This window comes from Gambusia affinis, linkage group LG03, assembly GCF_019740435.1.
Source record: "Gambusia affinis linkage group LG03, SWU_Gaff_1.0, whole genome shotgun sequence".
Lineage (NCBI taxonomy): Eukaryota > Metazoa > Chordata > Actinopteri > Cyprinodontiformes > Poeciliidae > Gambusia > Gambusia affinis.
The window spans coordinates 16,318,679-16,345,383 of NC_057870.1; the positions used below are offsets into that span (position 1 = coordinate 16,318,679).

Here is a 26,705-nt window from a genome sequence, read left to right on the forward strand (position 1 = left end):
AAATATATTTTATGTAAAAAAATAATGTTATTTCTAGACAAGTATAAATTTATTTTGTAATTTTTTTTGTGCCTGTTTCCATCAAGCTTTTATTTAGAGGACTATATTGCTCAATATTGAACAGGCCAGAAATTTTTTTTTCAATACATCTATTTCAGCAGTTCATGTTAGAAAAAATGCCTTACCTTGCAAGCTTTAAAACAAATTTAAGGCTGTTTTGGAGGAAACATTTTCATAACTATGCATACATCCCCTATGCAAGCCTGGTGGGGAATCCCAAGACTTTCCAACTCATTCTGGGTGATTCCCAAACATGCAGGCCACAATGGACATATTTTTTTTTAAAGTCTCACCCGCAAAATGTTTTTGTTTAATATTATTACATTTTGAAGCAAAATGAATAATTTCACTACCAGTGAGTTTAAGTCTTCCCTAATTTAGCATTGAATATCAAATATAGATCATTAATGGTGCCAAACATAGATTTATCATTGATTAGAAATTCACCCAAAACATTACACACTGTAGAAAACCTTTTAATGTACCAAACATTACATAAAAAAGTTTAAAAAAAAGGGAAACAAGGTGCAAACTAAAAGGGCAGAAAACGAAAACAAATATTTACAAAAGTTAAACCACTAAGAGAACAATGCAGTGAAAACAGAACAATCTGCTGGTATTAATTGTTTTATAAAAACATGAATAAACTGCTGGAAGAAGAACTAAAAAGCTTATAGGTGGGTTTGGTCTGTAGTTTACGTGGGCTTCAGAAAAGCCAAGATAGAAGTCAAAGAGCCTTCCAGTCTATGGGAGACTTTCCACATTTCTCTAGCAACTCGTTGGCCTTGGAGAAATGTCTGCAACCAAAAAATCCTCGATGAGCAGACAGGGGGGAAGGATGTACAGTCTGCAGGACGTGGTGGCGTTTCTGTAACAGAAGGGAGTACATCCTCATCACAAATATTCAGCACGAGCAAGCTTTGGCAAGTGTGAAAACGTACGAGTTAGACTCACTCGGTTAATTGAAGCCCCTTTTTTCTGTGCGTACGATCCCCACAGCATGAAGATGACGCCCTCTTGATTGCTGCTGAGCCACTGAATCACAGCGTCAGTGAAGGTCTCCCAGCCTCTGTCTTTGTGGGAGTTAGCTTGGTGCGCCCTGACAGTCAGCACGGCGTTGAGCAGCAGCACACCTAGTGAGAAGGTAAAAGAGGTTGAAACAAAGACAGGAAAGTCGTGGATGAAAGAAAAACGTTTTTGTTTGATCATTTAACAGAACGTAAATCGATAGAAGAACCTTGTCTGGCCCATCCAGTCAGGTCGCCATGGCCTGGATGCTGAAAGCCGTCGATGTCTGTGGCCAGCTCTTTGTACATGTTCTCCAAACTGCAAATAAAGAGCAAACGTTAAAAATGGAAGGCAAACAATTTTGATTCGAGTGTTCATACAACTGCAGGGCTGTCCTCTAAAGTTAAAAACGTTCTCAGATTTTACAAAGCATAATACTAACGTTTGTGAACATTAGTAGCTTCAGGCAACGAAATAACCACGAGAGCACTAGACTTCGTTTGAACCTGAATTTGACGAAGGTCAGGAGTTTGGTTTTTTTTCTAAATATTTGAATGAAAGTGTTTAATTCAAAACCTAAAATACTGATGGGTAGAATATCAAAATCTAGGTGCGATTGTACAGCATTTAATGAGAATCATTAGATTTTCTTTTTCCATTTCAAAAGGAATAAAGTCTAAATGCAGATCATTTTACCATATTTATGTAGATCTGGGAAAAGCCAAAATAAATTCCTCACTTTTCAAGAAACATTTCAGCCCCATACATCTCTTACCCAAGTTGTGGCAACAATACATTCTAATACAAAACTTTGTCGTTATTGCTTTCAATTAATGCAGTCTGCCATTTGCGTGAATAAAGAGATGGAGTGATGAAAATCTTTGAAAACTGTACAAAACACCACTTTTCAGGTAAATAAAGGAACATCATAATTCCTGTTTGAGGTCATCATTTTTGAAATTTTATTTTGTTGACAAAGTCTTCCCTTAAATCTTGAAGTACCTGTGTGGAAATGAATTTCACTCCCTAATCAGTTTCTGTTCATTATAAACAAAACAAAACAGAAAAAAAACCCACAGACGTCAAACCTTGGAGGAGGAGGAACTGGTCTTTTCACACTGAAGCACAGTCCGTGCGCTTGGCCTGGACCATGATATGGATCTTGACCTAGAATGACCACTTTAACCTAAAATCGAAGACAAAGGCTTTACTACATTTAACAACTCTCTCCAGGGAAAACGTGGTTGGTTTTTTATAGGTTTTTGCCTTTTTTTCTTCCAAAAAAATAAAAATAAATAAATAAAATTAAAAAAAGAGGAAAACTGATAGTTGGCAGCATGTTGCCTTGCCAGCAGTTAGGTCTTGGGCTTGAAACTCAGCCTGGAGTATTTCTTTTTTTTTTCCCCACCAGGGGGTCTTTTGTGGGCTCTAGTGTCCCTTATATGACAGTAGGCTGACATGAAAGGGGAAGGGCGAGGGGGGAAGACATGCAGCAAATGTCAGCTGGGTCCGGGAATCGAACCCGCGACGGCCGTGTCGAGGACTCAAGGCCTCCAAATGTGGGTTGCGCTATCCCCTACGCCACCACAGCACATCCAGCCTGGAGTATTTCTGCATGGAGTTTGCATATGTGAGTTCCCTCATGTACTCCAGCTAAAAAGCTAAAAGAGTGGGACTAGTGTGTAGTTAATTAATGTGCTTCAGAAATAAACATCAGACCTATGGACCTAGTAAACAGGTGATTTGAGTTGGCTTTTGAAAGAAATTGCCTCAATGAAACTATCAGGCATTGAAATTAATATACAAAAATACAGTGTCTTTAAAAAGAGATGAATTAGAAGTACCTAGAATAGAAGTACCTACATGGATATGATAGTTCTGCACTTCAATCACTCAGTTTCTCCAGGCATAAAGTTGCGTGCTCACGAGCCACACTTACATCTGTGATGTTGCACACCTTGCTCCAGGTGAACACTTGTTCAGTAGGTGGGTAAACTGTGTGGCGTTTCCTCTCTTCAGAAACAAATTGCATCAGCTGTAGTAAAAGTGTAAAAATCATTTTTAAAAAAACACCTGATAGTAAACACTGTGTGTGGAAAATCTCCTCTTCTCACCTGTCTGAAGTAGGGCTTTCCAAACTCAGCAGCCAGCTCCTTCCTCCAGCTTTCCCCGAACCCTGGAGGAGTCTGAGCGGAAGCCAGCCTCTCCAGCGCCGCTCTCTTGTTGCGAGCTATCCTTTCCAGCTGCTCCGGGGAGAGAGGACTGGAAGGCGGACTTTGCTGCTCCGCCAGCACCGAAGCGCATTTCTGCTTCTTCTGCAAGATTTTGGTATATTGAGCAAAACACAAAGCCGGTGAGAAACGCGTTCCCCGGAGAGAAATCTGCTTCACAAACAGCTGACGAAGCAGTGCGAACAGTTTCATGCTAGCAAACTCGTTTGGCAACGTTCAATAACAGAGATGATCCTGAACGCAGCTTGGAGTAAGCTGCTCTTTTCGCGGGAGGACACGACGATATGAAACACTACAAAATAGCACTGGTAATTATTTTTGAATTAAAATGCGCCACGGCTTAGGTTCACAAGCTGTTTTTAATGATGATTTGCCATCTGTTTGTGAAAGTAGTGACACTCACCGGTTCTTTAGCGGTCTCCTCTGGTTCGTTTACCTCATTAGAAACTCTCTTTTTCGATACCGGCGAAAAAAAAGAATTGATAGTTTTCTGTCCAATCATTTTTGTTGGGAACACTTTGGCGGCGAGCTGCGGAAAGACATAAAATACTTAATTGTTTAAAGACGACGAGACTCCCAGGTAAACTAACGTTGTCAGCGTGATAGTTCAAAGGAATTCGCGCCTAAACAAAATGACGAAAGCATTTATTATAATGAGCTGAGTGGCGTTCAAGATGTACCAGTTTTCTGCTCTTAAACAACTTTACATTTTAAAAAATGTTTTGGTTACTGCTGCGTTTTTATTAATCATAATTAGTACACTGAAGTAGTTTTAAGCATTTAATTCAATTAATTGTAACTCATCGTGGGTAATAGAAAACACAAAACATTCAGAAAATAATATTACACAAGACCAACAAACATTTGTCGACAGACATCGAGACTCAACGAGAGGTAAAGCACAGAAGGCCATTGTTTTAGCTGGTTGTTCACCTCAATGTTTATCCAACTTTTTATTAGCAGAAAGCCATAACTTTACTGAAATAAAGTGTGTGAACTTAATCTGTACCATTAAATACCCTTAATACAAGATAGCTTCATAGAGTTTGTCACATTCCTTGGTCTATATTTTAATATTTTCTTGCAAAAATAAATATTGTAAAGCTGGCTGACCATATATAAAATATAAAAGGTAGAAAATAGGGATTACTTAAAATATTAAGCTTTTCTACTCAACATCAACATAGATATAATATGCATTTTTAGTGAAATAAACTTTTTAGTTTCTTTTTTTTCTTTGTTTATACAGGAAAACGTTCCCCATCAGTGTGTCGTCACATCAGGCCACAGAAATGGACAAGTTTCTGCTTGGGGGGCAGAATAAACATCTGTGCAACAATGATGTCCCACAAAGAAGTCCCAGGAAAAAGAAAACAAAGATGGAGGAACATGAGCGCTTAGAGGAGAAGGAAAAGGACCCATCTTTTGAAGAGTTCTCTCATCCTATTCCTTGGCAAAAAATAGAAGCAGAGGGACTGGACTGTGATTATGCGTTGCTCTTCTTGAAAGAAGAGGCAGATAACCTTTTCAGACAGCTGGAGGAGGAGGTGGTGTACTCAACAGGTGGTTATTTTTGTAAACGTGTGGCATGAATTTGCAGTTTAATATGGCGCAGTTGGTAGAGCTGTTGCCTTGCAGCAAGAAGGTCCTGGGTTCGAATCCCGGCCCGGTGTCTTTCTGCATGGAGTTTGCATGTTCTCCCTGTGCATGGTGGGTTCTCTCCGGGTTCTCTGGCTTCCTCCCACAGTCCAAAAACATGACTGTCAGGTTAATTGGACTCCCTAGGTGTGAGTGTGTGTGTGAATGGTTGTGTGTCCTGTGTGTCTCTGTGTTGCACTGCGACAGACTGGCGACCTGTCCAGGGTGAACCCCACCTCTCGCCCGGAACGTAGGTGGAGATAAAAACCAGCAACCCTCCCAACCCCATTAGGGACAAGGGTGAACAGAAAATGGATGGATGGATGGATAGTGTGACAGCTGGTTGTTTTGTTTTCTTATAGGAGAGGAAGCAAAGGTCCAAGTGTTTGGAAAGGTGTACAACATACCGAGGAAACAGGCGACCTATGGGAACGCAGGCCTCACCTACACTTACTCCGGAGTGAGGCGTCTGGCTTCCCCCTGGACTCCGACCTTGGAGTACATCCGAAACGCGGTCACAGATGCAACCGGACAGAAGTTCAACTTCGTCTTGATCAACAGGTGACAAACTTCCCAACACCTAATCCAGAAGTTCAGAGTTGGACATACCTGAAGCCTCTGTATCTCCACCAGGTACAAAGATGGACAAGATCACATGGGGGAGCATCGGGACGACGAGAAGGAGCTGGACCCTTCCTGTCCCATCGCTTCCGTCTCTCTGGGAGCAGCTCGAGACTTTGTCTTTAGACACAGAGATGCTCGAGGGAAACGGAGCAGCCGACAGATCCATCCCGTGAAGCTGGAGCTGGCTCACGGAAGCCTGCTCCTCATGAACCCTCCCACCAATACCTTCTGGTACCACAGCCTTCCGGTTCGGAAGAAGGTCCTCTCGCCTCGCATCAATCTCACCTTTAGACGCATCTCGGAGGGCATCACTAAACAGTCAAAGAGGAACGTTAACAGCAAAAACACAGATTAAAGATCGCACTTTTAAGAAATACTTCTCAGGTCAAAGTTTTTCTGAAGAAATAGTAAAAAGAGATTTTAATATACTGTCCAAACATTTCCAATAAATCTGTTTAGACATTTTTGTTCCAATTTGTATTAAATCAAGATTTTATCAAGACAAAATGTTCCACATGCCTATACTTGTGGTGGCATCACAAAAGGCAGATCTGAGTTGTTTTTGTTTTTGTCAACAAGTATATGAATAACAGGTGTTAACTAATCTCAGCTGACCAGCTTGAGTTGTGTCTGCCTTGTGATATCAGACAAAATTTACAAAAAGCTGACCTTTTTTTTTCTTCTGTGCACTTTAGAAATTAACTGGGGAAATCTGTACTTTTCTGCCCAGCTGTGGTTTTAGTGTCTTGATACATTTGTCAGTGAAGAAAATGCATGCATACACAACTTAAAGTGAGTTTTGTCACACAGTTAGTTCCCGTCTTAAAAATATCTCTAATTTAAAAATGTAATTTTCTATATCTCTTCTGAAAGTCTTGTTTTTGATCATTTGAATCTTCCACGGCAGACTGTGCATTTTGGTCAAAGACAATTTAACATGGAGTTAAAACTCTTTGATGTTGGTGCATTTACAACAATCTCACTAAAACACAAAAGTAGAACTTTATTATTTTTTTAAAATTTGAAAACAGTCACTTACAAAGACATGGAAATACATCAGTGCAAACATCCGGACAGACACTGCTGCATTTAGACTTTCTCGGTTTGGTAGGAAACCAAAGTTATTTACTGCTGAGGATTTAAAAATAATTCAGGATAAATTACCCAGAAGCATTTGCACATAATCAAGACTAGAAACCAGTAGAACCAGGACACCATGAACAGCGGCTTGGATGCATCGTAGTTTTAGGTCAGATAGGACAGCCCTAATAGCTGCTGCACAAGTGGTTTCATATGATAGAAATGTTGAACATTAAAAACAACATGGCACTTTATCTTCCACTGTGCAGGTATATAAATTACGGCATAAACAAGATTTAAAATGGCAGAGTAGTAGCTGAAATGATCAGTGTTACAGCTGCTGTTGGGAATGATGGGAATGTAAATTAAACAAGGCTGCAGCTGGGACCATTTCACTGACAGTTTTTAATGTGTAACAGATTTATTTCACTTTTTTAAGTGCCTGTAATGTAAAGTAATTTTGACAAATTAGCAGGAATATCTAATAGCATATTTCATTTATATTTACACCACTGCATGATTACAAAGTCAAAAGTATTCTTAAAAACTCCTCATTTACAGTGTAATCACAGGGCACTGTCAAGTATTCCTGTTGTCTGTTACAGGAAACTGTTCAAAGTGTTAAAGACAAGTAGCTTATATGACAATGATATTTGAGAGAAATCCTGCAGGTCCATTATCTTTGGGATTACCAGCCTCCGTTTCGGTTTCCATTACGACGCGACACACTCGGTGCAAAGCTGCACCTGGCGGTAACCACGGCGAGAGGTCGATCAGGCAACTACTCGATCGATCGTCGGCCGTCGCGCTCTCTCATAGAAGAGCATGTACGCGTTGGAAGACAGCACCTCCTGCAGGCTGGCTTTCCGCACAGAGTCGTCAGACACCCAGAGCCACTGACAGCTGAAGGGTGAGGCGCCGCAGGGCGAGGGAGGGCTGCGGCGGTAGGTGACAAAATGTCCTGAGTGCATGTCACCGTGGTGAACCAACACCGCTGTTAGCTGGAATAAATACTCTGCGGAGCTGGAAGGAAACAGAGATCTGGGCGTTAGCTCAGTGAAACCACCTACATGTCCGACCTGTGCATCCTTACAAAGCTCAGGTGTGTTGAGTTTGCATTATAAGCACAAAACTAATAACACTTAAGCTATAAAAACGGTCTTGCTTTCTAAAAGTTAAACAGGTTATATTAATTTTGTCCATTTGCCAGTTTAAGCTTTTGAAGTTTTCATCTTTTCATGCTCAGATTTTCTATGAGAACAACAAAAAAAAGTCTCCCATGGGACATTTTACACCAACCACAGATTTTGACTAATCGTAATTTTAAATGATTTTCTCCAACATGTTGACAATCATATTTTAATGAGACTAGGTGTGTTAGAATAATTATGTTTTGTTATCATTCTTACATAAGTAGTTACCAGTTTGCTTTTCATTTAAAGGTTTAGTATTCACACTCCAGAGAGGAAGAATTTGTTAAACCGTGTGAAAGACAAAACTCGCTTTTTCCCTAAACCTTGAAGCTGCAGCTGCTTCTTATCCTGGTATACTCCTTAAACTAGTGTGTAAAATGAAGTTCTTCCTTGTGTCAGAATAGCCCCCTTCTTTCATTTATCACTCTCCCACATTTCACTCCCGACTCCTTTCGTTTCTCCTGCTTAATAAAAAGACAGGCTCTGCTGCAGGGAGTCAGAGCGCATGACAAACACCTTGGAGAAGTGGTTTGCTGTGTCTTCTCCTTCTGCAGAAGCTTGGTTGAAAACTCAAAAACGTCGTCTGTGGTTCTCTTTTTATGTAGGTTTGAGAAATACCTATTAAGGTGAGTGAAAGAACTATTGTCTTCCAGCGGGAGGCCGCTCAGATTTATTTTAGTTTGGTTCTGCCAACTGGCCCAAACAGGTTTCAGAACCACCATCAATCTAATCATTTCTATTGCATTGTGTATGTTGACCGGCCTGTTTTAAGCCTCTGTAAAACACTTGTTACACTTTTATCACTTTTACCTTAAAAGTGATCTACAAATAAAGACGTTTTGACATTTAAAGGCTCCACTCTTTGATAGGTGGCCATGTCACAAACCGTTGATGGCAAAGGGCTGCTGCAGAGTTTACCTGAAGTCATACGTGAGACCGAGCTGTGGGTTCAAACCAGGAGAGAGAAGAAACACAGAAGAACAGGTTCCATTAGAGAAAGGCCTGTTATTGTTATGATGTTCTGCACCTGGAAGAAAAAGGGGGAAAGAAAACTGAAGTAAGAAAAAGCAAAGAGAAAACAACGCTGTTACAAATAAAACAGCCATTAATCCAACACACCTGTCCCATTAGCTTTTAGCCTTTCTGTGGAATCCTCCAAACTTTCTGTTTTTATGGCTATAGGAGTCGATGTGAACCGCTGACTCCTCTGCGTGGAGTTGTTGTGTTTGTAGCGATCCATCGATAGATACTCCGTGAACTGGACGTGCTCCTGTCGCTTGATGGGCGTTCCTTCGCTGGACCACGTCAGTCTTTGTAGGTGGATGCAGAGGCACTGAGGGAGCTTAAAATACATGAAACAAGGGTTGCATTTCTTCCCCCTCTATGCATAAAAATATAAAACACACATTCTAGCAACTAAAATCTCAAATGGCTTCGGAAGAAAACTCATGCAAATACCTTTCCAAGTTTAAGCTGTTTAACAAACGTTGTCCTCTGGCTTTCAAAAACTTGCCCATTTCTTGTCGAGCTTTGTTGAAGCTGAAGGACGACATAAAGACAATAAAGATCAAACGACCATCCCACCGTGTCTGTTCACAAACAGTGGAATTATCTTACAGATACTAAAGTACCTTTGTGCAGTTTTCACACTCCACCTCTTTGATTGTCTCTGACGAAATGAAATGCTGCAGACACTGATCTAGAGAGAGAGGCCGACCCTGAGAGGAAAGATGTTTTAAGCAAAACGACTGATGAGCGACACACTGCCTTTAAAACGCATTTACAGAGTTGAAACCTTTCCACATTACAACTTATTGGACTTATATGAAGTAGACCAATGCAAACTAGGGCATAATTGTGAAGAGGAATGAAAGCAGATGATGGTTTTCAAAAGTAGTGTGAAAAATGTAGTGTGGATTTGTATTCCTAGACCTAAAACCTAGACATTTAGCTCAGGTAAATGTAACAGGATTCCTTCCAGGATTGCCCACAAATTTAGCTGTAGCCATCTTCCTATCAAGTCTGACCAGCTTCACTTTTCCTGGTGAAGCATTCCCACAGCATGGTGCTGCCACCTCCATGTTTTATCATAGGGAAGCTGTGCTCAGGGTGAAGTCCAGTGTTAGTTTTCCTTCACACTTGGCCAAAAGGTTTGACTTAAATTTGATCTCCCTTTTCTTCCACATGTTTGCTGAAAACAAAAAAACTTCGTATATTCATCTTTCAACAATGACTTTCTTCTTGCCATTGTCCTACAGGGCTTACGTTTGTCAAGGGCACCATCGGTAGTTGTCCTGTTTTCAAATTCTCCTGCCGGAGTTGTGAATCTCTACAGCTCCTCCAGAGTTACTAACGCCACACTCCTTAGATAAGAATTTGTAAAGATTTTTGAAAACCAAGAATCCCTTTTTTCCACTTCACAATAATGCACTAACCAATCATGCAACATGATACATTAATAATCTTGCCATTTTAACTTACCCACTGAGGAAGAGGGATGGACAAGGAGAGGCTCTCAAATGAGTCGTACCGTACTGGACTCTATTAATGAACAAAGTCGAGTTGTTATTCACAAATGAATCACAACTGGCATGTTACTGAGTTCTATATCTCATAAAGAAACACACTTGAATTTCACAGTGCTTGCACGACATATTGCTCGTTAGACGACCATGAAAAGGATGCTGGAACTTCCAGAGACCAGGTATCGGATGAAGAGGAGCTGCAGAGAAAATTAACTGAATATAACACACTCATTGCTGGTATTCTTAATTATTTGGCCTCTTGATTTTTATTTTTCTTCATACCTCGACTAATGCAGGCCACAGTTTTGTCCTCTTCGTCAGGAAGAGACTAGAAACAAAGCAAACACAAAGTAAGAAAACATTTAACTAAAGGAAAAAAAAAAAAGCAAAACAGAAAGATTTGTGTGTCTTCTGCAGTTTGGGATCCCCAGTGGATGTGGAGACAACTTACCTCCAGGGACTGCATGTCAAACAAATGTGTGACTTTAGGTTGTCGATTTCGCTCCTCCTCTAGAGAAGACGTGAGGACGTGAAAAAGTTCGTGTGCATCCTTAAAAGGGAAGAAATCAGACATTTAGATAATAATTCATAAGCTGAAGCTCCATTCAGAAGTTTACACTTGCAGCTCATCAGCATGGATGCCAGGTTAAGTTCGGGCTTTTAATTATGCATTTTAATCACTTATTTTTTTTTAAAATGCAAACACACCACCGGTTTGTTTTGCAGCTTTTAACAAGCTTCTGGTGAATATTTGTCAACTTTTTAAAATCAGAATTGACAGAATGCCTTTAAATCAGTCTTTTAAGCAAGCCAGAATTTTAATTACGGCTGCCATACGGACTTCATTCAGAAGGCTTATTCAAAGCCATTGTTCATGTGTGTTTTAGATCATAGTTCTGAGGAACTACCAAGTAAATCCCAGTCTCACTTGGTTTACAGAATATCATCCTCAGCTAAAAGCTGCTCAAACATTGATACCTTTGAGCTGAAAGTTGCAGCTGCCCACAGAGACAAGCCAAATGTCTTCTGGAGAAAGATGTTTTTGTAGTCAACAATTACGCTTTTTATACACGATGGCAAGAAGAATACGCAGAGGAGTCAAGAAAAGGCTTTCACCTAAAAACACCAAACCAGCTGTCAAGCATAGTGGTGGCACCACCATGCTGAGGGCCTATCTTGCTGCCAATGGTGCTGGCGAGTATAACAGAGCATATAATGTAAGGAAGAAGGACAACAATTTCCAAGGTCTTCATGGTGACCTCAGATCATGAAGGCGAAAACTTGAACTCATTGATGTACGTTTCAACCAGATAATTACCCAAACACACATGAGATCTGGATCTAGAATGGGAAATACAGGGAAAACGAAGTTTAACGAATGATCATCCTAAAGCACTGATCTAAGTCCATCTGAAAATTTTTCAACTGTACATAAATGTCAAGTCAGTGGCAAGAAAGGAACCAATTTAAATGCAAATGTCCATACATATTTATTAGAGAGACTTGTTGATGTTTCAAAAGTGAATGGTCAGGTGCAACTTGCTGTTTAGTCCACCCAGAAAGAAAGGCTATGATCAGGACATTCATGCTGATGTTCAGTTTATATTAGGTTCTGATCACAAATGATTGAAAAAGCAGTCCAACCTGCTCTTCAAATGAGCTGATGTGCCAGCGATACAGTCTGAGAACATCCAGGAGGCATCCAGCATCTAAAACCTCCTCGTCTCCAGGCTCCTCACTGGACAGAGCTGTCAGATCACAAACCGTGAGGGGTTGAGGGAGTGTAACATTGATAGGTTCTTTATGCTCTACTTATTTCATGCGACAGCCCCTGCACACAAACCTTTGAGTAGCTGCAGCAGCGTGGAGGACAGCTGGTTGTCTTTGCATGACTGGATCGAGGGCAGGCCTGAAAACCTCTCCAGCCAATTGACGAAAGACGGACATGCTGCCAAACCCTGAAGCAAGGAGTTCAAGAAGCAGGTGTTGCCCAAGTTCAGCAGACCTGGGACCATTCCTGTGGAGAAACGCAAACCATGGCAAATCACCGCCAGAAACGTCGAGGTCTAACCGCACGCTCTGTTTCCGTAACTTCGGTGACAGTAGGCATTATTTTTTGAGATTAATTCTAGCCTGTGCTCTCGTCACATACGTGACATTGTTACTAAGCAGTTCTAATCATTAAATCAGTGAGGGAGGTTGGTTACATGGGGAAGAAGCCAGCCAACTTTCCAAAGCCAATCTAATCTCCCAATCAACTGACAAAGAAGCCCTGCTGATGTAACACAGCAGCAAATGAGAGGAAAAAAGCATTGCTACTTGCAAGCAATACCAATAAATTAGATGAAACTGAGGGAATATTGATCCCATATCTGCATTTGCCAAACTCTACCAAACCTACATTTCAAACAATGTGGTTACTTCTTTAGCTCTGCATACACACAATCACCATAAGCCCTCATTTGTTATAGTTATATTAAGTTGACAGTAGCTATTCTCAATGTTGTGTTCCCCCAAGAGCTGAATGGTAAATGGCCTGTATTTATGTAGTGATGTACCAAGTCCAGAGGACTCCAAACCGCTTCACTCTAGTCATCACTCATTCACACACACACACACACACACGCACACACACACACACACGCACACACATTCATACTCTGATAGTTTGTTACAGTACTCTAAAGTCTGTCCTAGAGATTAAAACAGGTTCATTTTAAATTCCCTCAGTTCTCACCTCTCTTCCTCTTCTTCCTCTCAGTGATCGGGCCCCACAGGACGTATAATCCAGCTGCAATAGCAGCCGCGATCCCTCCGACGAGACCCCAGTTTTTTATCATCTTGTTCCTGAAAAATAAAGACAACAGAGAATGGACACACATGTAGGGAGATAATGGGCAGCCACTGCAAGTCCATTTAGCTTGGTAAATATACTACTGCTGCACAGAGAGTAACAGCAAATAGAATTTGCCAACCAGAATGTTCTTTGTGAACGTGTTGTTAAAAAAACTGCATTGCAAAGATGACTGTGGTTCTGCTAACAATTATTAAAAAAATTTGGACACCTCACCAAAGTCAGTGATTGTAAGTCTGGTGAGGGATTTAAAAAGATCTCAGAAGAATTTGAAATCGGCCATTCAACTATATGGAAAGCAGTTTACAAGTGAAGCACATTCTAAACACTTGCCAACATGCTCAGGTCTGGCTGTGAGACTAAACAAAACATTCTCATGGAGTAAAGTCATGGGAATAAGCAGCTACAAAAATTGCAGAGTTGGAGTTGTTACCCTGTATAGCTCCTTCCTCACTTATCGCTGTGCACTGCTGTTGAGCTGCCTGAAAGATGTCTCCAAGACTTTAACAGAAACACTAATTGGAGTTTAGAACAATTTTCAAGGAAACTAAAGGGCCATCATCCATCTTTACAATTCTGAAACAGTACAAAAAAGGTCTAATATTCTACACAATTAGCATGTTTGCCTGGAAATCCCTGTAAATTTGAGCCGGTATTTCCTTATATTAACACCATTGTTATAACTGTATTAATACATGAAATGTTTTTGCAGTAGTTTTAAATAAAAAGTATTAGATTGTTTACATTGTTATTTTGAATGTTTTTGTAAACATTTCAGTAAAACCATCATGTTTTTTCTTAATTAGGGTAATCATACAATGAGGGCTTCATACTACACTGCAAAAATGAGTAGTTCCACATTTATTTTGCCACCTGAACTACTTTTTTCAGTATCAGTCTTTACAGAAATACAGACTCTATTATTACATTGTTTTGAGAAATCACTATCCTATGAATAAAAAATTCAACTATGCATTTAAGGCTCCCTTTAAGCCATTGGATTCACACATATCAGGTTGATTTAAATGACCACCTGATCAAAAATAAAAGAATGAAAACCGTTTTCCAAATATCACATTGCCATAAAGAAAATGAATTCCGTGAACAATTATCCATCTAAGATCACTATATGAGTGTTGGACTTAATTTGAATTAATGTTTACATTGTTGCTAATAACATCAGATAATCACGACTTTAACATGAGTTGATCACATCAACTTCAGGGTCTGTCATGTGTAAAATGAGTTAGCTTTAGCCTCCAGGCTAACTTACCAACAACACCGAGGCCAGGCTCCACTCCGAACACTATGGTAACTTCACAAATGCAAAACATTCAGATGCTGTCCCAAAAACACAAGTAAATGCGATAAAGTGTCACTAACCACACTCGGGTGTGAGGTTTAGGGGCATAACTCAGACTGCGTGTTTGTTCTCTTGGCCATAGACGGCCCAGACGGCCTGCTAACCTACACGCACAGCTGCCCCGCTGAGACCTGACCCTGATCACTAACTTGTTGTTTACCACATGGAGAGCTTACCTGATTGTGGGCCTTGTGCCAAGAAACTCCCCCACAAGTTTATTCCAGCTTTCTGGTCTGCACCACAACATTCTGTTGTCCATATGGAACGACCGTCCTGAGCATCATGTTTCCACACGGACTTGTTCAAGAGCGCAAATAACCAAACAAACGCGTTCAGTCGTTGCGTTGGTTCTATAAATTAATCTTACATAAAAATAAATAGAAATAAGTCTTCTTTATAGTTACAGTATATCCCCATTGACGCTGGAATATCGGTTTAATTTATTGTATGAAATTAAACCGATAATTAAGACTATATATATATATATATATATATATATATATATATATATATATATATATATATATATATATATATATATATATATATATATATATATATATATATATATATATATATATATATATATAGATATATATATATATATATATATATATAGAGAGAGAGAGAGAGAGAGAGATAGATAGATAGATAGATAGATAGATAGATAGATAGATAGATAGATAGATAGATAGATAGATAGATAGATAGATAGATAGATAGATAGATAGATAGATAGATAGATAGATAGATAGATAGATAGATAGATAGATAGATAGATAGACTTAAAAAATCTCTGTGATCCCTGCGAGCTTTTATTCTGACGCCGTTTTTTCTGATTCAACCATATTTACTCATATACCCCCAAATCAAATTAAGTGGAACCACCTTCAGTAACCTCAGTTAAAGTTAAAGGACAATTATTGCTACTATTCTTATGAGAAAGCAACAAAAATGCTATCAACCATGGGGCTTGCTGGAAGTGTCACACTATTCAGTAGGCTGCAGTCTGGCACTTACAACAAACCCCCAATAATGCAGAGAACACACCATAGTTGTTCTTGTGTCTCACTCCCCCTCTTTTGATCTGACGTCACTCCTCACAGTTTCAGTTTACTGTGACTTTTTTCTGTCTTCTCTTTTCTTGTAGATGCCTCCTATCTTTAAACTCCATTAACAAATTTAAGAAATCTTATACTGAGATGCTTAACTGTAGTTTCTCAATGCTTCAGAACACCAATGCTTGCAATATGTTTGTGAATGCCTTTCAAATATCCTTATAAAAAATAAAATGCTCATAAAATGTGAATGAAATGTTGAGATCCCACACCTAAAAAAATATGGCAATCAACCTAATCTGACAAGTTGGAGAAGAGGAAAAAAAATCATAAGAGCAGCCAAGAGATACGTGACTCTGGAGGAACTGAAGAAAGCCTCAGATCAAATGAGAAAATAACTAATTAAAGATGACTGGGCAACACTTGGAGCCTGTAGATGTGAGAAGCTGGTGGAGACATATCCACAAACCACTTTGAAAGATGATTCTCCAAAGTACAGACTTAGGAGGGGAGATCCCCTGGACTGAATAAAAATTAACCCATAATAGTTTAACAACAGTACGATTTTTCTTCTGTGTCACGATAATAAATACTTTCCATTTTGGATCTGTAATGTAACAGCATAAAGTGATGCAGAGGATGAAGAAATATTATTTGTCAATATTTTTACCTGTTTTCTTCATTTAAATCTGTGATTAACTTTTGCCCGTTTGTAAACTATTTAAAATTGCCTTGTTTGAATACTGATATAGCCTTTATTTATCTGGACACCTGTCGTCGTCTCCCTCTTTGTGAAGGTTGCAGAGTCCGGTGTTGACCCCCACTTTGATCAGGAGTCACGTGGTTCCCTCTGAGCTCAGCCAGAGCGGCCTCTGATTGGCTGCCGGCAGACGCCCCGGACTGAGTCGCTCTCCTCGGTGCTGAAATCGCCGACCGTCGCGATAATGTAAACGGCGATGAGGCCAAACGGAGCATCGTTAAAAAAACATACGAAATGGACGATGACCTGTTTCAGTTGAGACAACTTCCGTGAGTAGAGCATAGTTAATATATCAATGTCGGGCTGGTTTTAAATCACATATTTTCGACCGTGACAGCCCGATGCGTCGCTCTCTGACTGCTTCGTGTTTGTTTCATTAGCTCACCACAAATAGCCTGGCAGTCCTCAAACACAGCACTGATTTATACACGTAGACTGCAAAGACAGTGTTAAACTCATAAAGATTAATATCATACTGTTATTTTACATTATTTTTCGTATAGACAGTTATTAACAAGCCGGTTTGTTGTGTTTTGCAGACTGATGTAGACTTGTTGTCGACTTTACAGTCATGACTCAGTACATAACATGGTTTATATAAACCCGTTTACGTGTAAATCAGTTAAACTGAAGACTGGTTTCTTAATGTGGCTGCATTCTTCTTCCTCAACAACTAATTAGGCCTGATATAAATAGAAATGTGTTAAATATATGGATTGTAAATATTCTTATTGGTATATTTATAGTTAGTAAATAATAGCACTGGTTTGATCTTGCTATTTGTGCATTCTGAAGAACATCTTCATGGACCTCACATACTTAATTGCAACCCCTGAGGCTTCACACAGCCTGGAGGTCATGTTCTGTAATTACTGTGATTAAGACATCACAGGCGCTCTCTATTTGTGAGTGCAACTAACAATTTTTTTTGTATGTGGGGGAAGATTATATGCTGCCTACTATTTGGGTATCTAACCTCTCATAGGGATTTTTTGGAAGGGAGTTTGCACCATTTGAAAGTCCAGATATCGTTTATACATTTGACCACTATATCATTTTGTTTGTAGATTTACAACCAACATAGGCTCGTATAACAAAGTCTACTCCTATAATTTGATTTACACCAACAATATCAAACATTGATATGAAACTAAATTATCCTGGTGTTTCTTTTTTACAAGAAATAATTTGTGTTTTATAGCGAGAACTTATCATAAATCAACTCTACCTCAACTGTTTGACATTGTTTAGTACTTTCTTTGAGAAACATTATCAGCACATGTTCAAAGTCTTTATAGGCAAAGCTAGAAAACATAGTGTTGATATTATTTCTTTCACACTCACAAAAGTGGGGGTGTAGCCTGCAATATCATTGCTGCTCCTAAATCATGGATACTGTGGTTCCTCAAAATATAATTTCTAGACCTGCTGAAAGGTAAACAAAAAATGATAATCTTGCAATCTTTTAAGTTTTGTTTAACAAAAATTTTATATTTTGTTGATCTTTGAAGTAAAGCGAGTAGGATGCATATTATTTTCCTTGTGGTTGAAGACTTTGGCACTACAATACAAGCATCAACTACAAATGTGTCTTTACATGAAGAACTGTTAAAATAAGATGGATCTTTTCTTTGTATTTTTTTTTAAATAATTCATGATCTTTTATTTCACTTTGCTTTTTTTTTTTTTTTTTGCAGTGTTGTCCGTTTCCGTCGCACAGGTGAGAGCACACGATCTGATGAAGATGTCGAAAGCAGAGAGCAGGAGGTCAGGCCAGCCGAGCCTGCTGATCTGGAGTCTGTGGCGCTGGCAGAAAGCGCTCCGGTGCCTCGAGAGTTTGCCAATCCAACCGACGGTGCGTTATCTTAGAAACCTGCTCCTTTTCTCTAAATCTTATACTTTTCTATTCAATTAAAGTAATGATTACTACTAAATGATTGTCTTTATCATTTTCTCAGACACGTTCATGGTAGAAGATGCTGTGGAGGCCATAGGCTTTGGCACATTTCAGTGGAAACTCTCCATCCTCACTGGTTTATCCTGGGTGAGAATTGTTCCAACTCCATGCAAGCTTGACAGAAGTTGCTCTTGCCCACTCCCACACTAATTTCCTGAGTGCCTCTTGGTTCCCTGTTTGTGCAGATGGCCGATGCCATGGAGATGATGATACTCAGCATCTTAGCCCCACAGCTCCACTGTGAGTGGAGACTACCGAGCCTTGAGGTGGCACTGCTCACATCGGTAAGAGTTTCCCAAAGTTTGTAAAGTGATCCTGCCTATAGTGCTTAATGAATGTGCTGGTAGTATAATTAAAGGAGAATACTGGGGTTTATTTGAAAATTAACAGTGAAATTGGAAAGCATTTTTCAGGTTACACAATAAAAGGTAAACAGAGAATCTGAAAAATAACCATGTCAACCAAAGAGGATATTTATCAATGGAAGTGCGAGCAGATGGCTAACACGATGCAAGTAAGGGAAGCTAACATAAATGACTCCTGTAGAAATCTAAGTCCTGTAAAATGAAACATGATTCATGAAGAAAGATTAAACCTAAACCCCAAAACAGTAAAACTCAGGCTAAAATGATATCCTAATGATCATCGTTAAACTGTAATTCACCAAGACTGCAGAGACATGAGACTGTCCATGAAACTACTAAACCTTCTCACACAAAATGGTAATTACTTTCTTCCGTTAATGATGCAGGCGGTGTTCATTGGGATGATGATCAGCTCTTCTCTTTGGGGAAACATATCTGATAGATATGGCAGGAAGATGGTGAGTTCCACTGAAAATCTTGTGAAAATGATTTATGCAATTCACTGCAAAGGTCTTCAGAACCCCTGAAGCATCAAATTTCCCAAACTTTATTGAGACTTTATTTGATTGAACGTGCATGCCATGATGCCAGTTCATCTACACAGCACCTTAAGAGCGTGAAACTGATGCCATCCAGACTTGCAGCTTTTCACACCTTGACTTGACCCTTTGTAGACATTCCTCACGTGAAGTGTTGAAAGGTAGAAAATGGTGGTGGAGGAGGGAGGCAGTGGAATAGAGGCCTCTAAAGTGAGGGATGTGGATGATGGCTGAGTGCTGAGAGGTGCAAAGTTGATGTTACAGCATTGGGGAAACTCGAGGTTTTAACAGACTCAACTAAGCGCAGATATTACATTTTGTTTTGTATGAATTCATCTGTTGATGTTCATTCATTTTCGACGTGATTCGAATTCACAAAAAGGCATGTGGTATATAAGTAACATACTGATCATATCCATTAACAGGGCTTGACTCTGAGTGTGCTTTGGACCATGTTCTATGGCCTCCTGAGTGCATTTGCACCCATTTACGGGTGGATCCTGGTCCTGCGTGCACTGGTGGGCTTTGGTATAGGAGGGGCGCCTCAGTCGTAAGTACCTCATTCACTACTCTGAAAGCAACAGTGAAACAAATGAGCTGAGTTGGTATTTACACTGACGTTCTTTTAAGGGTGACCCTGTATGCCGAGTTTCTTCCCATGAGATCCAGAGCCACATGTATTTTGCTTATTGAGGTATGAGTTGCTCCAGACTATCACACTGTAGCAAGTGTCCTTTTCCCTTTGACTGCTTTTGTATGTTAGTTTTTTATGTTTTTTTGTTGTTGTTTTTTTTCAGATCTTTTGGGCAATCGGTACAGTGTTTGAGGTCCTGTTGGCGATCCTTGTGATGCCCACTCTGGGCTGGCGCTGGCTTCTCGGCCTTTCCACCATCCCTCTCTTCATTTTCGCCTTTCTGTGCTATGTAGGTACAGCAGTTTAACAGGCTGTTCATCTTTATTTAATGACATGTTCATGGCCGGTATGTGTGTGTTCACAGTGGCTGCCAGAGAGTGCTCGGTATGACGTGCTGACGGGGAATCAGGAAAAGGCTCTGGCAACTCTGAAACGTATAGCCACAGAGAACGGCGTCCCCATGCCTCTGGGAAAACTTATTGCTGCCAGACAGGTGCAGCACAGCCTGGGCTGGCAGGACATGCATGCCCTGAGTAACAATGACTCTTCTCCGCTGTGTAATCCTGTTATGCAGGCATTTATCTATTTTTTTTGTATCTGTTCTTTCTGATTAGGAAGATCGCGGGAAGATCCGAGACTTATTTTCGTCACACTTCCGATGCACCACGGTTCTGCTCTGGTTCATTTGGTAAATGAAACAAGTGATAAAGCGAGCACAATGTCCTCTTCAAGACCTTCTCAAGCTTCAGGATTTTACTATTTTAATCATTTGTTTAAAAAATTGCAGTGCCTATGCATAGTGACTTGTAAAAACATTCACAACCCTTAAACTCTCAAATATTTTGTCCACAAAATTCAATGCATTTCATTGCATTTTTATGTGATAGATAGTAATGAGTACTTGTGGAAACGAAGACATGTGGTTTTCAACAGTTTTTACAATTAAACATATCAAAATAGATGTTTGTAGCTGTCATGTATCAAAACATGGAAAAGATAAAGGGACATGAATAGTTTTCCAAACGCTGAGTCTGATTTCATTTTGCATCTCTGTCAGTGCAGGTTTGCAAACGCCTTCTCTTACTATGGACTGGTGCTGCTCACTACAGAGTTGTTCCAGGAAGGAGGTGCATGTGGAAGTGAGTCAGCGAGGTCATCACACAAACAGAAACAGTCATGTTTTAGCAAAAAGCTTTACCAAAACATGTCAGACATCAGACTGAGAGATACTTTTTGCTGCTTAATGTCTCCCTCTAGTGCCCAAAGGTGGAAAAAAGGAGCTCAGATGCAACTTGGAGTGTAAATATCTAAATTCTGATGACTATAAAGATCTGCTCTGGACTACATTGTCTGAATTCCCAGGTAAATAAATCAAATATGTTTTTCTATGTCATTGTCAATAACAAATATGTTTCCTCTGCAGTATCTTGGACATAAAAAACAAACAAAAAAAATGTTTTAAGAAGATGCACAAGATTCAAAATTTTAAAACAACACATCATTCTCATCAGAGAATGCTGTTTGGCATTACAAAAAACATCACTTAACTCAGACACATATTTTTATGTTTTACCCAATAAATGTTTATACATTTTCATTTCTTTATTGATTATTTTTAGCATCTTGTTAGCTCTAACTGCACGTCTGTGCTAAAACTAGTTGCATGTATTTGACACAAGCTTACGTTTTTACAGGTGTAAGTTAAAATAGCATAGAAAAACTAGAAATTTCTGAAGAAATTTAAACGAGGCTAAAATTAGAATCAATGTTAAAGAAAGCTACAATGTACACAATAGAGTGAGTACATTGATTTTTGTGGCACTTGGCTACCAGAAAACACGCTCGTCTCTTAGCAACAGATTAACAACAAATATTGTTATTGTTCAAAAAACATAAGATTTCTTCTGCTCTTTTTAAATACTGCTTATCATATAGTACTTACTACTTAACAAGAATTGGGCAGTTGGTGAATTTTTTAAAAAAGTGACTTTTTTTTTTGTCATTGGTGGTAAATATATTACAAAACAGACACTTAACACAAATGTAAAAATATGATTCATACTTCGTGGCAGTTTGTTTCCAGAAAAAAATTTATAATCTCTTAACATCAAATTAGTTACAGTTTATAAAACTTAATCTCTTCCTAAATAGTGCTAATCTGCTTAGACACAGGAAATTTAGAGTTGGTAAATTTTGCAAAAGTAAAAATCAAATGTTTACTTCGTGGCACTTGGTTACGAGAAAATGCTCTCACCTCTTAGCAACAGATTAACAACAAATATTGTTATTGTTCAAAACACATTAGTTTTCTTCTGCTCTTTTGAAATACTGCTTGTCTTATAGTACTTACTACTTAACAGGAACTGTGCAGTTGGTAAATTTGTAAGAAAAGTGAAAATGTTTTTGTTTTGTTTTTTTGTTTTTTTTTTCTTGGTCATTCAACGCAAATGTAAAAATCAGAATTATACTTCATGGCAATTCGTTTCCAGAAAAAAAAAAACACTCATCTCTTAACACCAAATTAATAACAAGTAGTATTATTGTTTATAAACATAAGCTCTTTTGAAATTCTGCTTATCTGCTTTAGACAAAAGTTGGTGAATTTGCAGAAATGTGAAAATATATATATATTTTTTTCTTTTGTCTTTGGAGGTAAATGTATTATAAAACAAATATACTTTTCTGTAGTAAGTGTGGCGTCTCTGTAGTTCTCTACATCTCTGCCCTCCTCAGTGTTCTGTTGCTATGGTAATTACTGTAACATAATCATGCCTATGTACAGTGTTACATGCACTTAGTATGTGGTTGCGGCTGCATTTGCATGAATTGTTGCAGCAGTGCAGAGACTCTGTGCTTCAACATGGTGCCGACACCAGAAGATAAAATGAAACTTCAAATAATTACTGACAACAGAAGCTTTCCATTGGACCTCAGGCTACTTAAATTCAGTGACTCTGCACCCTTCCTTTGAGACATTGATTCACAGAGCTCCCTAGCTTTACAGTCATAGTCTTTCCAACTTTTTTATTCTATTTATTCAAGAAACAGACATTTTAGGTTTTTGTTACCTGAAAGCCATAATAACAAAAATAGGTAGAAATTAATTCTTGAAACATTTCAGTGTGTACGTATTGAATCTGTATCAGTTTTACTTGATTCTTGTCAATGTTTTTCTAAGGTAAAAAGATGCGCCTGTATGTTTATGTTAGCAGTTTAAGGAGAGGATCTCACACATAGCGAAATATACGTTAGCAAATTTTATGTTATAGTCCAAAAAGATCATTTTCTCTGTCAGTTCTCTGCTATAATAAATAATGCTCGCATTATTTATCACACATTTAAAGGGGACAAAAACCTCTGTGCATTGAAGATTAGTGACTGTGCTGACTTCCTGCAGGACTGCTGGTCACACTGTGGGCTATTGATCGATTGGGACGAAGAAAGACCATGGCATTGTGTTTCCTCGTGTTCTCTCTGTGCATCATCCCTCTGTATGGTTGCGTTGGGAGGTAAATACAGCTTTTACATCTTATGAATTGTTTATCATGTTATAATTGTTTAATGTTTATCTGCTTCTTTTGACACCCGTTTTCTTCTGCAGAACATCCATGACAGTGTTGATATTCGTAGCCAGAGCATTTATTGCTGGAGGCTTCCAGGCAGCCTATGTTTACACTCCAGAGGTGATACATCCTTGCAGACTGTTGTATGAGCTTACACTATGAGAAACAGTGAAAGCAGGGTGATAGATAGCCATTTTCTCTGGGCTTTCTGCAGGTTTATCCAACAGCAACTAGAGCTTTGGGTCTGGGAACAAGCAGTGGGATGGCCAGAGTTGGTGCCCTCATCACTCCTTTTGTTGCACAGGTAACACCTAAATAAATAAGCACCGATTATTCAAAGTGAACTGGCTGCATGAGTTTATTCATCTTGGTTTTCTTGGACTTTCGTCCTGCAGGTGATGTTGGAGTCTTCGGTGTACCTGGCCCTCTCTGTGTACTGCTGCTGCTGCCTGTTTGCTGCCGTCGCCTCCTGCGCTCTGCCCATTGAAACCACAGGTCGGGGTCTGCAGGAGTCCAACAATCGTGAGTGGGGACAGGAGATGGTAGGCCACAGATCAGAAGAAATCCCAAACTCCAGCTCTGGTTCTCAGGGTTGAGGACATGCTCACTGTGGTACGAGACCAAATGAGAGGAGAGGAGGAAGCTAAACCAGCTTTCTGCCCTTCTTGTATGTTTCTCCTAAGATCCAGGCAGCACCATTTTTACATCACATAACTGTATGTAAAGTCTTTAAACACCATTGGTGTCACAGGGTTGCCATTGTAAAACTACGTACTCACAGGACGAGTTAGAAAGACCAAGTGATGTTCAGGATTACCGGAGATGATGGTGAAAATGGGAAAAGTCTCTGAAAAGGGGAAGATGGAAGGTGTGAAAGTGTTGAAATTTATCTTCATACAGCTACCTTCATTTGAAAGAGCCTTAAAACAATCTATTGAGTAGGTGACTAAACCACCTTGGAAATCAATGAAAAAACAGCCTCTGTAGTACACAAAGCATACTGAACATACCATCTCCTAATGTATTCTTAGCAAAAAACAAAACAAAAACACAATCATCTCATGTACATGGAAATTGCCTGCTGAAATGCACTTTAACTTAAAAAGGTATTGTTGAAGAATAAAAATAACTCCTCAGATGAACTGACCAGATTCTGTTTTTTTCACTGAACATTCCTAGTTATCAAGGTAAATATAGATCCTACGTAGGAGCCCTTGATTTTATTGCAAATATCAGAACTTTTAAGGGATAATTTGCTTCACTTTCATCAGTTTCCTAATGCAAATGCACATATAAATGACTGAAATCATGATTTTGAAAAGTTTAATCATGATGTGATTGTTTTACCTATGACAAACTTTTAGATTTCCTGAAGCTGTCAGTGGAGGGCTGGAAGTTTCTTTAACATAAAACTAAGCATTTCTACATTACAGCACAAACAGCGAGAGTCTGAAGAGAGTTTTCCAAAAGTGTAGTTACTCTTAAATGGTTCTTTTCACTCATATAAGTACCGGCAGATTTATAGTTTACAATATGTTGCAAACTTATTCATATTCCTTGAACTTTGTGACATTTCTTTCACATTACAACCACAAATTTCCACGCATTTTATTCTAATTATATGTGACAAACCAACACCACGTAGCCCACGATTATGAAGGAAACTGAAACATCTAGAGATGGTTTAAAATGTTTAAATGAACAAATCAATTTGTTTTTAGCCTCCAAAAGCCAGTACTTTGTAGACACATTTCCCTGTAGTTACAGCTTCCAGTCTTTTGGGGGTATTCGTCTACTACTTTTACACATCTCAAGACTGAAACCACAGGTCGGGGTCTGCTGGACTCCTGCAGAACCTGACCTGGTTTTGGTCATCTTTGCAACACAGTTCAATCTCAGTCCCACTGAATGAAGATAATCTGTGAACATGAATTTTCAAGACTTGATATACAAATTTTCAAATGTATTTTACGACTTTCACAAAAGTACACAAATGTCTTGATGAAGACCATTGTTGTGCAGTCCTCTACTTTGACATGATTGAATAGAACTTTGTGAAATGTTCAAAGCCAGGGATTTTGTTTTAGAACTTTGCTTTAAACTTCTCCATGACATCCCCGACACATCTGGTGTGTTTCAGGAATATTTCTGTCATTAGGGTTCCCTATTGTGCAGCAAACATCTGCAACGTTCACAGAACATCTGGTTTTATACTAAGAATAAATTGTAGAAATTACTGTTTACTAAATTCAAGAACATCTGAAGCCAGTTTGTTTCACAGAATTTCATATAAAAGGTTTCAGAGTAAATGGAGCAAAACAAATAAATGCACCCACTTTTTATATTGTTTATTGTTGCAAGATTTGGAAAACAGGGATCTCATTATCGTGTACTCCACAAATATGTTATACTTTTTCGGTCTGTCACATAAAATATCCTCGTTTGTGATTATAATGTGAACAAATGTGAAAAAGGTTGAAGGGGTATGAATACTTTTACAGCCACTCCATAGAGATGCTATCTCAACTTTCTTAAATATGTTCTACTTTTTAAGTGTTAATTTCTCCAAAATATGCTACAACAGGGCAAAGGTTTATTAATACAGAGTGAAGGTAAAGTCCAGATGAGAAAGTTAGAGTCTGTTACACATTTACTTAATTTCAGGCCCTACGTAAGTCAGGAATTTGACCATTTTACCTTGAAAGTACATTTCCAGCTGCATCTTGTGATTATTTCTCCTCACATGGAGACAAGTTTAGAGGATTGGGAAGTTTTCTAGAAAATTACATGTGCATTAATAAAACATTAGGCTTTATTTCTTGAAGACTATGAGAAGTTGACAAATAATCCAGAAATTCAGCCCTAGTATTCATGTGGTCAGCCAAAATGAACTGCCTATGGAGGGCTTTATAGTAATGATGTTATTACTCATGTATCAACTATTCCTCTACTGATCCAGACTTTTAACAGCATACTCCCATACACAGAGCCGAGCTGTGAACGTTTACTGGATGTCATGTTCTTGATGTAAATGAAAAAAAAATCACACCTAGTTCGGTCATTGTCTTTTGTTTGTAATTGATAAAGAGATGGAGGCAGACTTTGGTTATTCTAACAGAAAACAAGATATCACCACACACGGGTCCACCAAGATGCTTTGACTCGCCAGTGTTTGAGATATTGTGCAGCATTAAGTGTCAATGCACTAGATGTAAATGTGTATGATATTATAATAAAAAACATAAAAGATTCT

The 26,705-nt window shown here is 39.0% G+C and overlaps 4 protein-coding genes across 6 annotated transcripts; 2 read left to right on the forward strand and 2 right to left on the reverse strand.

Moving 5' to 3' along the window:
- Positions 1-106: 106 nt before the first annotated feature.
- Positions 107-3,961, reverse strand: unga (uracil DNA glycosylase a). 2 transcript variants are annotated; one of them, XM_044112894.1, is made up of 7 exons: positions 3,703-3,961; positions 3,183-3,383; positions 3,008-3,103; positions 2,157-2,254; positions 1,298-1,386; positions 1,015-1,193; positions 107-928 (listed from the first exon to the last, which is right to left on the reverse strand). In XM_044112894.1, exons 1-7 carry the CDS (start codon positions 3,799-3,801, stop codon positions 788-790), a joined length of 903 nt encoding a protein of 300 aa, XP_043968829.1. In that variant the 5' UTR covers positions 3,802-3,961; the 3' UTR covers positions 107-787. The 2 variants fall into 2 exon arrangements, with proteins under 2 accessions (XP_043968829.1, XP_043968828.1); XM_044112893.1 differs by lacking the exon at positions 3,703-3,961 and having other exon boundaries at positions 525-928; positions 3,183-3,684.
- alkbh2 (alkB homolog 2, alpha-ketoglutarate dependent dioxygenase) lies at positions 3,314-6,442 on the forward strand. The gene is made up of 4 exons (XM_044112895.1): positions 3,314-3,421; positions 4,549-4,862; positions 5,300-5,498; positions 5,571-6,442. Exons 2-4 carry the CDS (start codon positions 4,592-4,594, stop codon positions 5,914-5,916), a joined length of 816 nt encoding a protein of 271 aa, XP_043968830.1. The 5' UTR covers positions 3,314-3,421; positions 4,549-4,591; the 3' UTR covers positions 5,917-6,442.
- A 139-nt stretch (positions 6,443-6,581) lies between these two features.
- On the reverse strand, positions 6,582-14,891 carry usp30 (ubiquitin specific peptidase 30). 2 transcript variants are annotated; one of them, XM_044112891.1, is made up of 13 exons: positions 14,753-14,891; positions 13,097-13,206; positions 12,203-12,376; positions 12,004-12,107; positions 10,811-10,909; positions 10,642-10,687; positions 10,462-10,556; positions 10,316-10,375; positions 9,466-9,552; positions 9,293-9,373; positions 8,954-9,176; positions 8,753-8,861; positions 6,582-7,664 (listed from the first exon to the last, which is right to left on the reverse strand). In XM_044112891.1, exons 1-13 carry the CDS (start codon positions 14,833-14,835, stop codon positions 7,415-7,417), a joined length of 1,521 nt encoding a protein of 506 aa, XP_043968826.1. In that variant the 5' UTR covers positions 14,836-14,891; the 3' UTR covers positions 6,582-7,414. The 2 variants fall into 2 exon arrangements, with proteins under 2 accessions (XP_043968826.1, XP_043968827.1); XM_044112892.1 differs by lacking the exon at positions 14,753-14,891 and adding an exon at positions 14,487-14,736.
- Positions 14,892-16,523: 1,632 nt separating this feature from the next.
- On the forward strand, positions 16,524-26,704 carry svopa (SV2 related protein a). The gene is made up of 16 exons (XM_044111686.1): positions 16,524-16,663; positions 18,092-18,249; positions 18,353-18,438; positions 18,537-18,635; positions 19,103-19,174; positions 19,681-19,805; positions 19,886-19,949; positions 20,053-20,178; positions 20,254-20,382; positions 20,504-20,577; positions 20,952-21,028; positions 21,147-21,251; positions 23,287-23,398; positions 23,491-23,572; positions 23,667-23,756; positions 23,848-26,704. Exons 1-16 carry the CDS (start codon positions 16,629-16,631, stop codon positions 24,046-24,048), a joined length of 1,635 nt encoding a protein of 544 aa, XP_043967621.1. The 5' UTR covers positions 16,524-16,628; the 3' UTR covers positions 24,049-26,704.
- Position 26,705: the final 1 nt, after the last annotated feature.

Excerpts from the sequence above, each read along its gene's own strand:
- unga (XM_044112893.1), bottom strand. The coding sequence starts at position 3,491 with ATGAAACTGTTCGCACTGCTTCGTCAGCTGTTTGTGAAGCAGATTTCT. Across the intron at positions 3,104-3,182 it reads GAAAGCCCTACTTCAGACAG|CTGATGCAATTTGTTTCTGA; the intron begins GTGAGAAGAGGA and ends CTTTTACTACAG. Across the intron at positions 2,255-3,007 it reads AGGTGTGCAACATCACAGAT|GTTAAAGTGGTCATTCTAGG; the intron begins GTAAGTGTGGCT and ends CTTCGATTTTAG.
- alkbh2 (XM_044112895.1), top strand. The coding sequence starts at position 4,592 with ATGGACAAGTTTCTGCTTGGGGGGCAGAATAAACATCTGTGCAACAAT. Across the intron at positions 4,863-5,299 it reads GGAGGTGGTGTACTCAACAG|GAGAGGAAGCAAAGGTCCAA; the intron begins GTGGTTATTTTT and ends GTTTTCTTATAG. Across the intron at positions 5,499-5,570 it reads AACTTCGTCTTGATCAACAG|GTACAAAGATGGACAAGATC; the intron begins GTGACAAACTTC and ends TATCTCCACCAG.
- usp30 (XM_044112891.1), bottom strand. The coding sequence starts at position 14,835 with ATGGACAACAGAATGTTGTGGTGCAGACCAGAAAGCTGGAATAAACTT. Across the intron at positions 10,688-10,810 it reads TTGACATGCAGTCCCTGGAG|TCTCTTCCTGACGAAGAGGA; the intron begins GTAAGTTGTCTC and ends CTTTGTTTCTAG. Across the intron at positions 8,862-8,953 it reads GCTAAAAGCTAATGGGACAG|GTGCAGAACATCATAACAAT; the intron begins GTGTGTTGGATT and ends TTTTTCTTCCAG.
- svopa (XM_044111686.1), top strand. The coding sequence starts at position 16,629 with ATGGACGATGACCTGTTTCAGTTGAGACAACTTCC. Across the intron at positions 23,399-23,490 it reads CTGTATGGTTGCGTTGGGAG|AACATCCATGACAGTGTTGA; the intron begins GTAAATACAGCT and ends TTTCTTCTGCAG. Across the intron at positions 23,757-23,847 it reads TCACTCCTTTTGTTGCACAG|GTGATGTTGGAGTCTTCGGT; the intron begins GTAACACCTAAA and ends TTCGTCCTGCAG.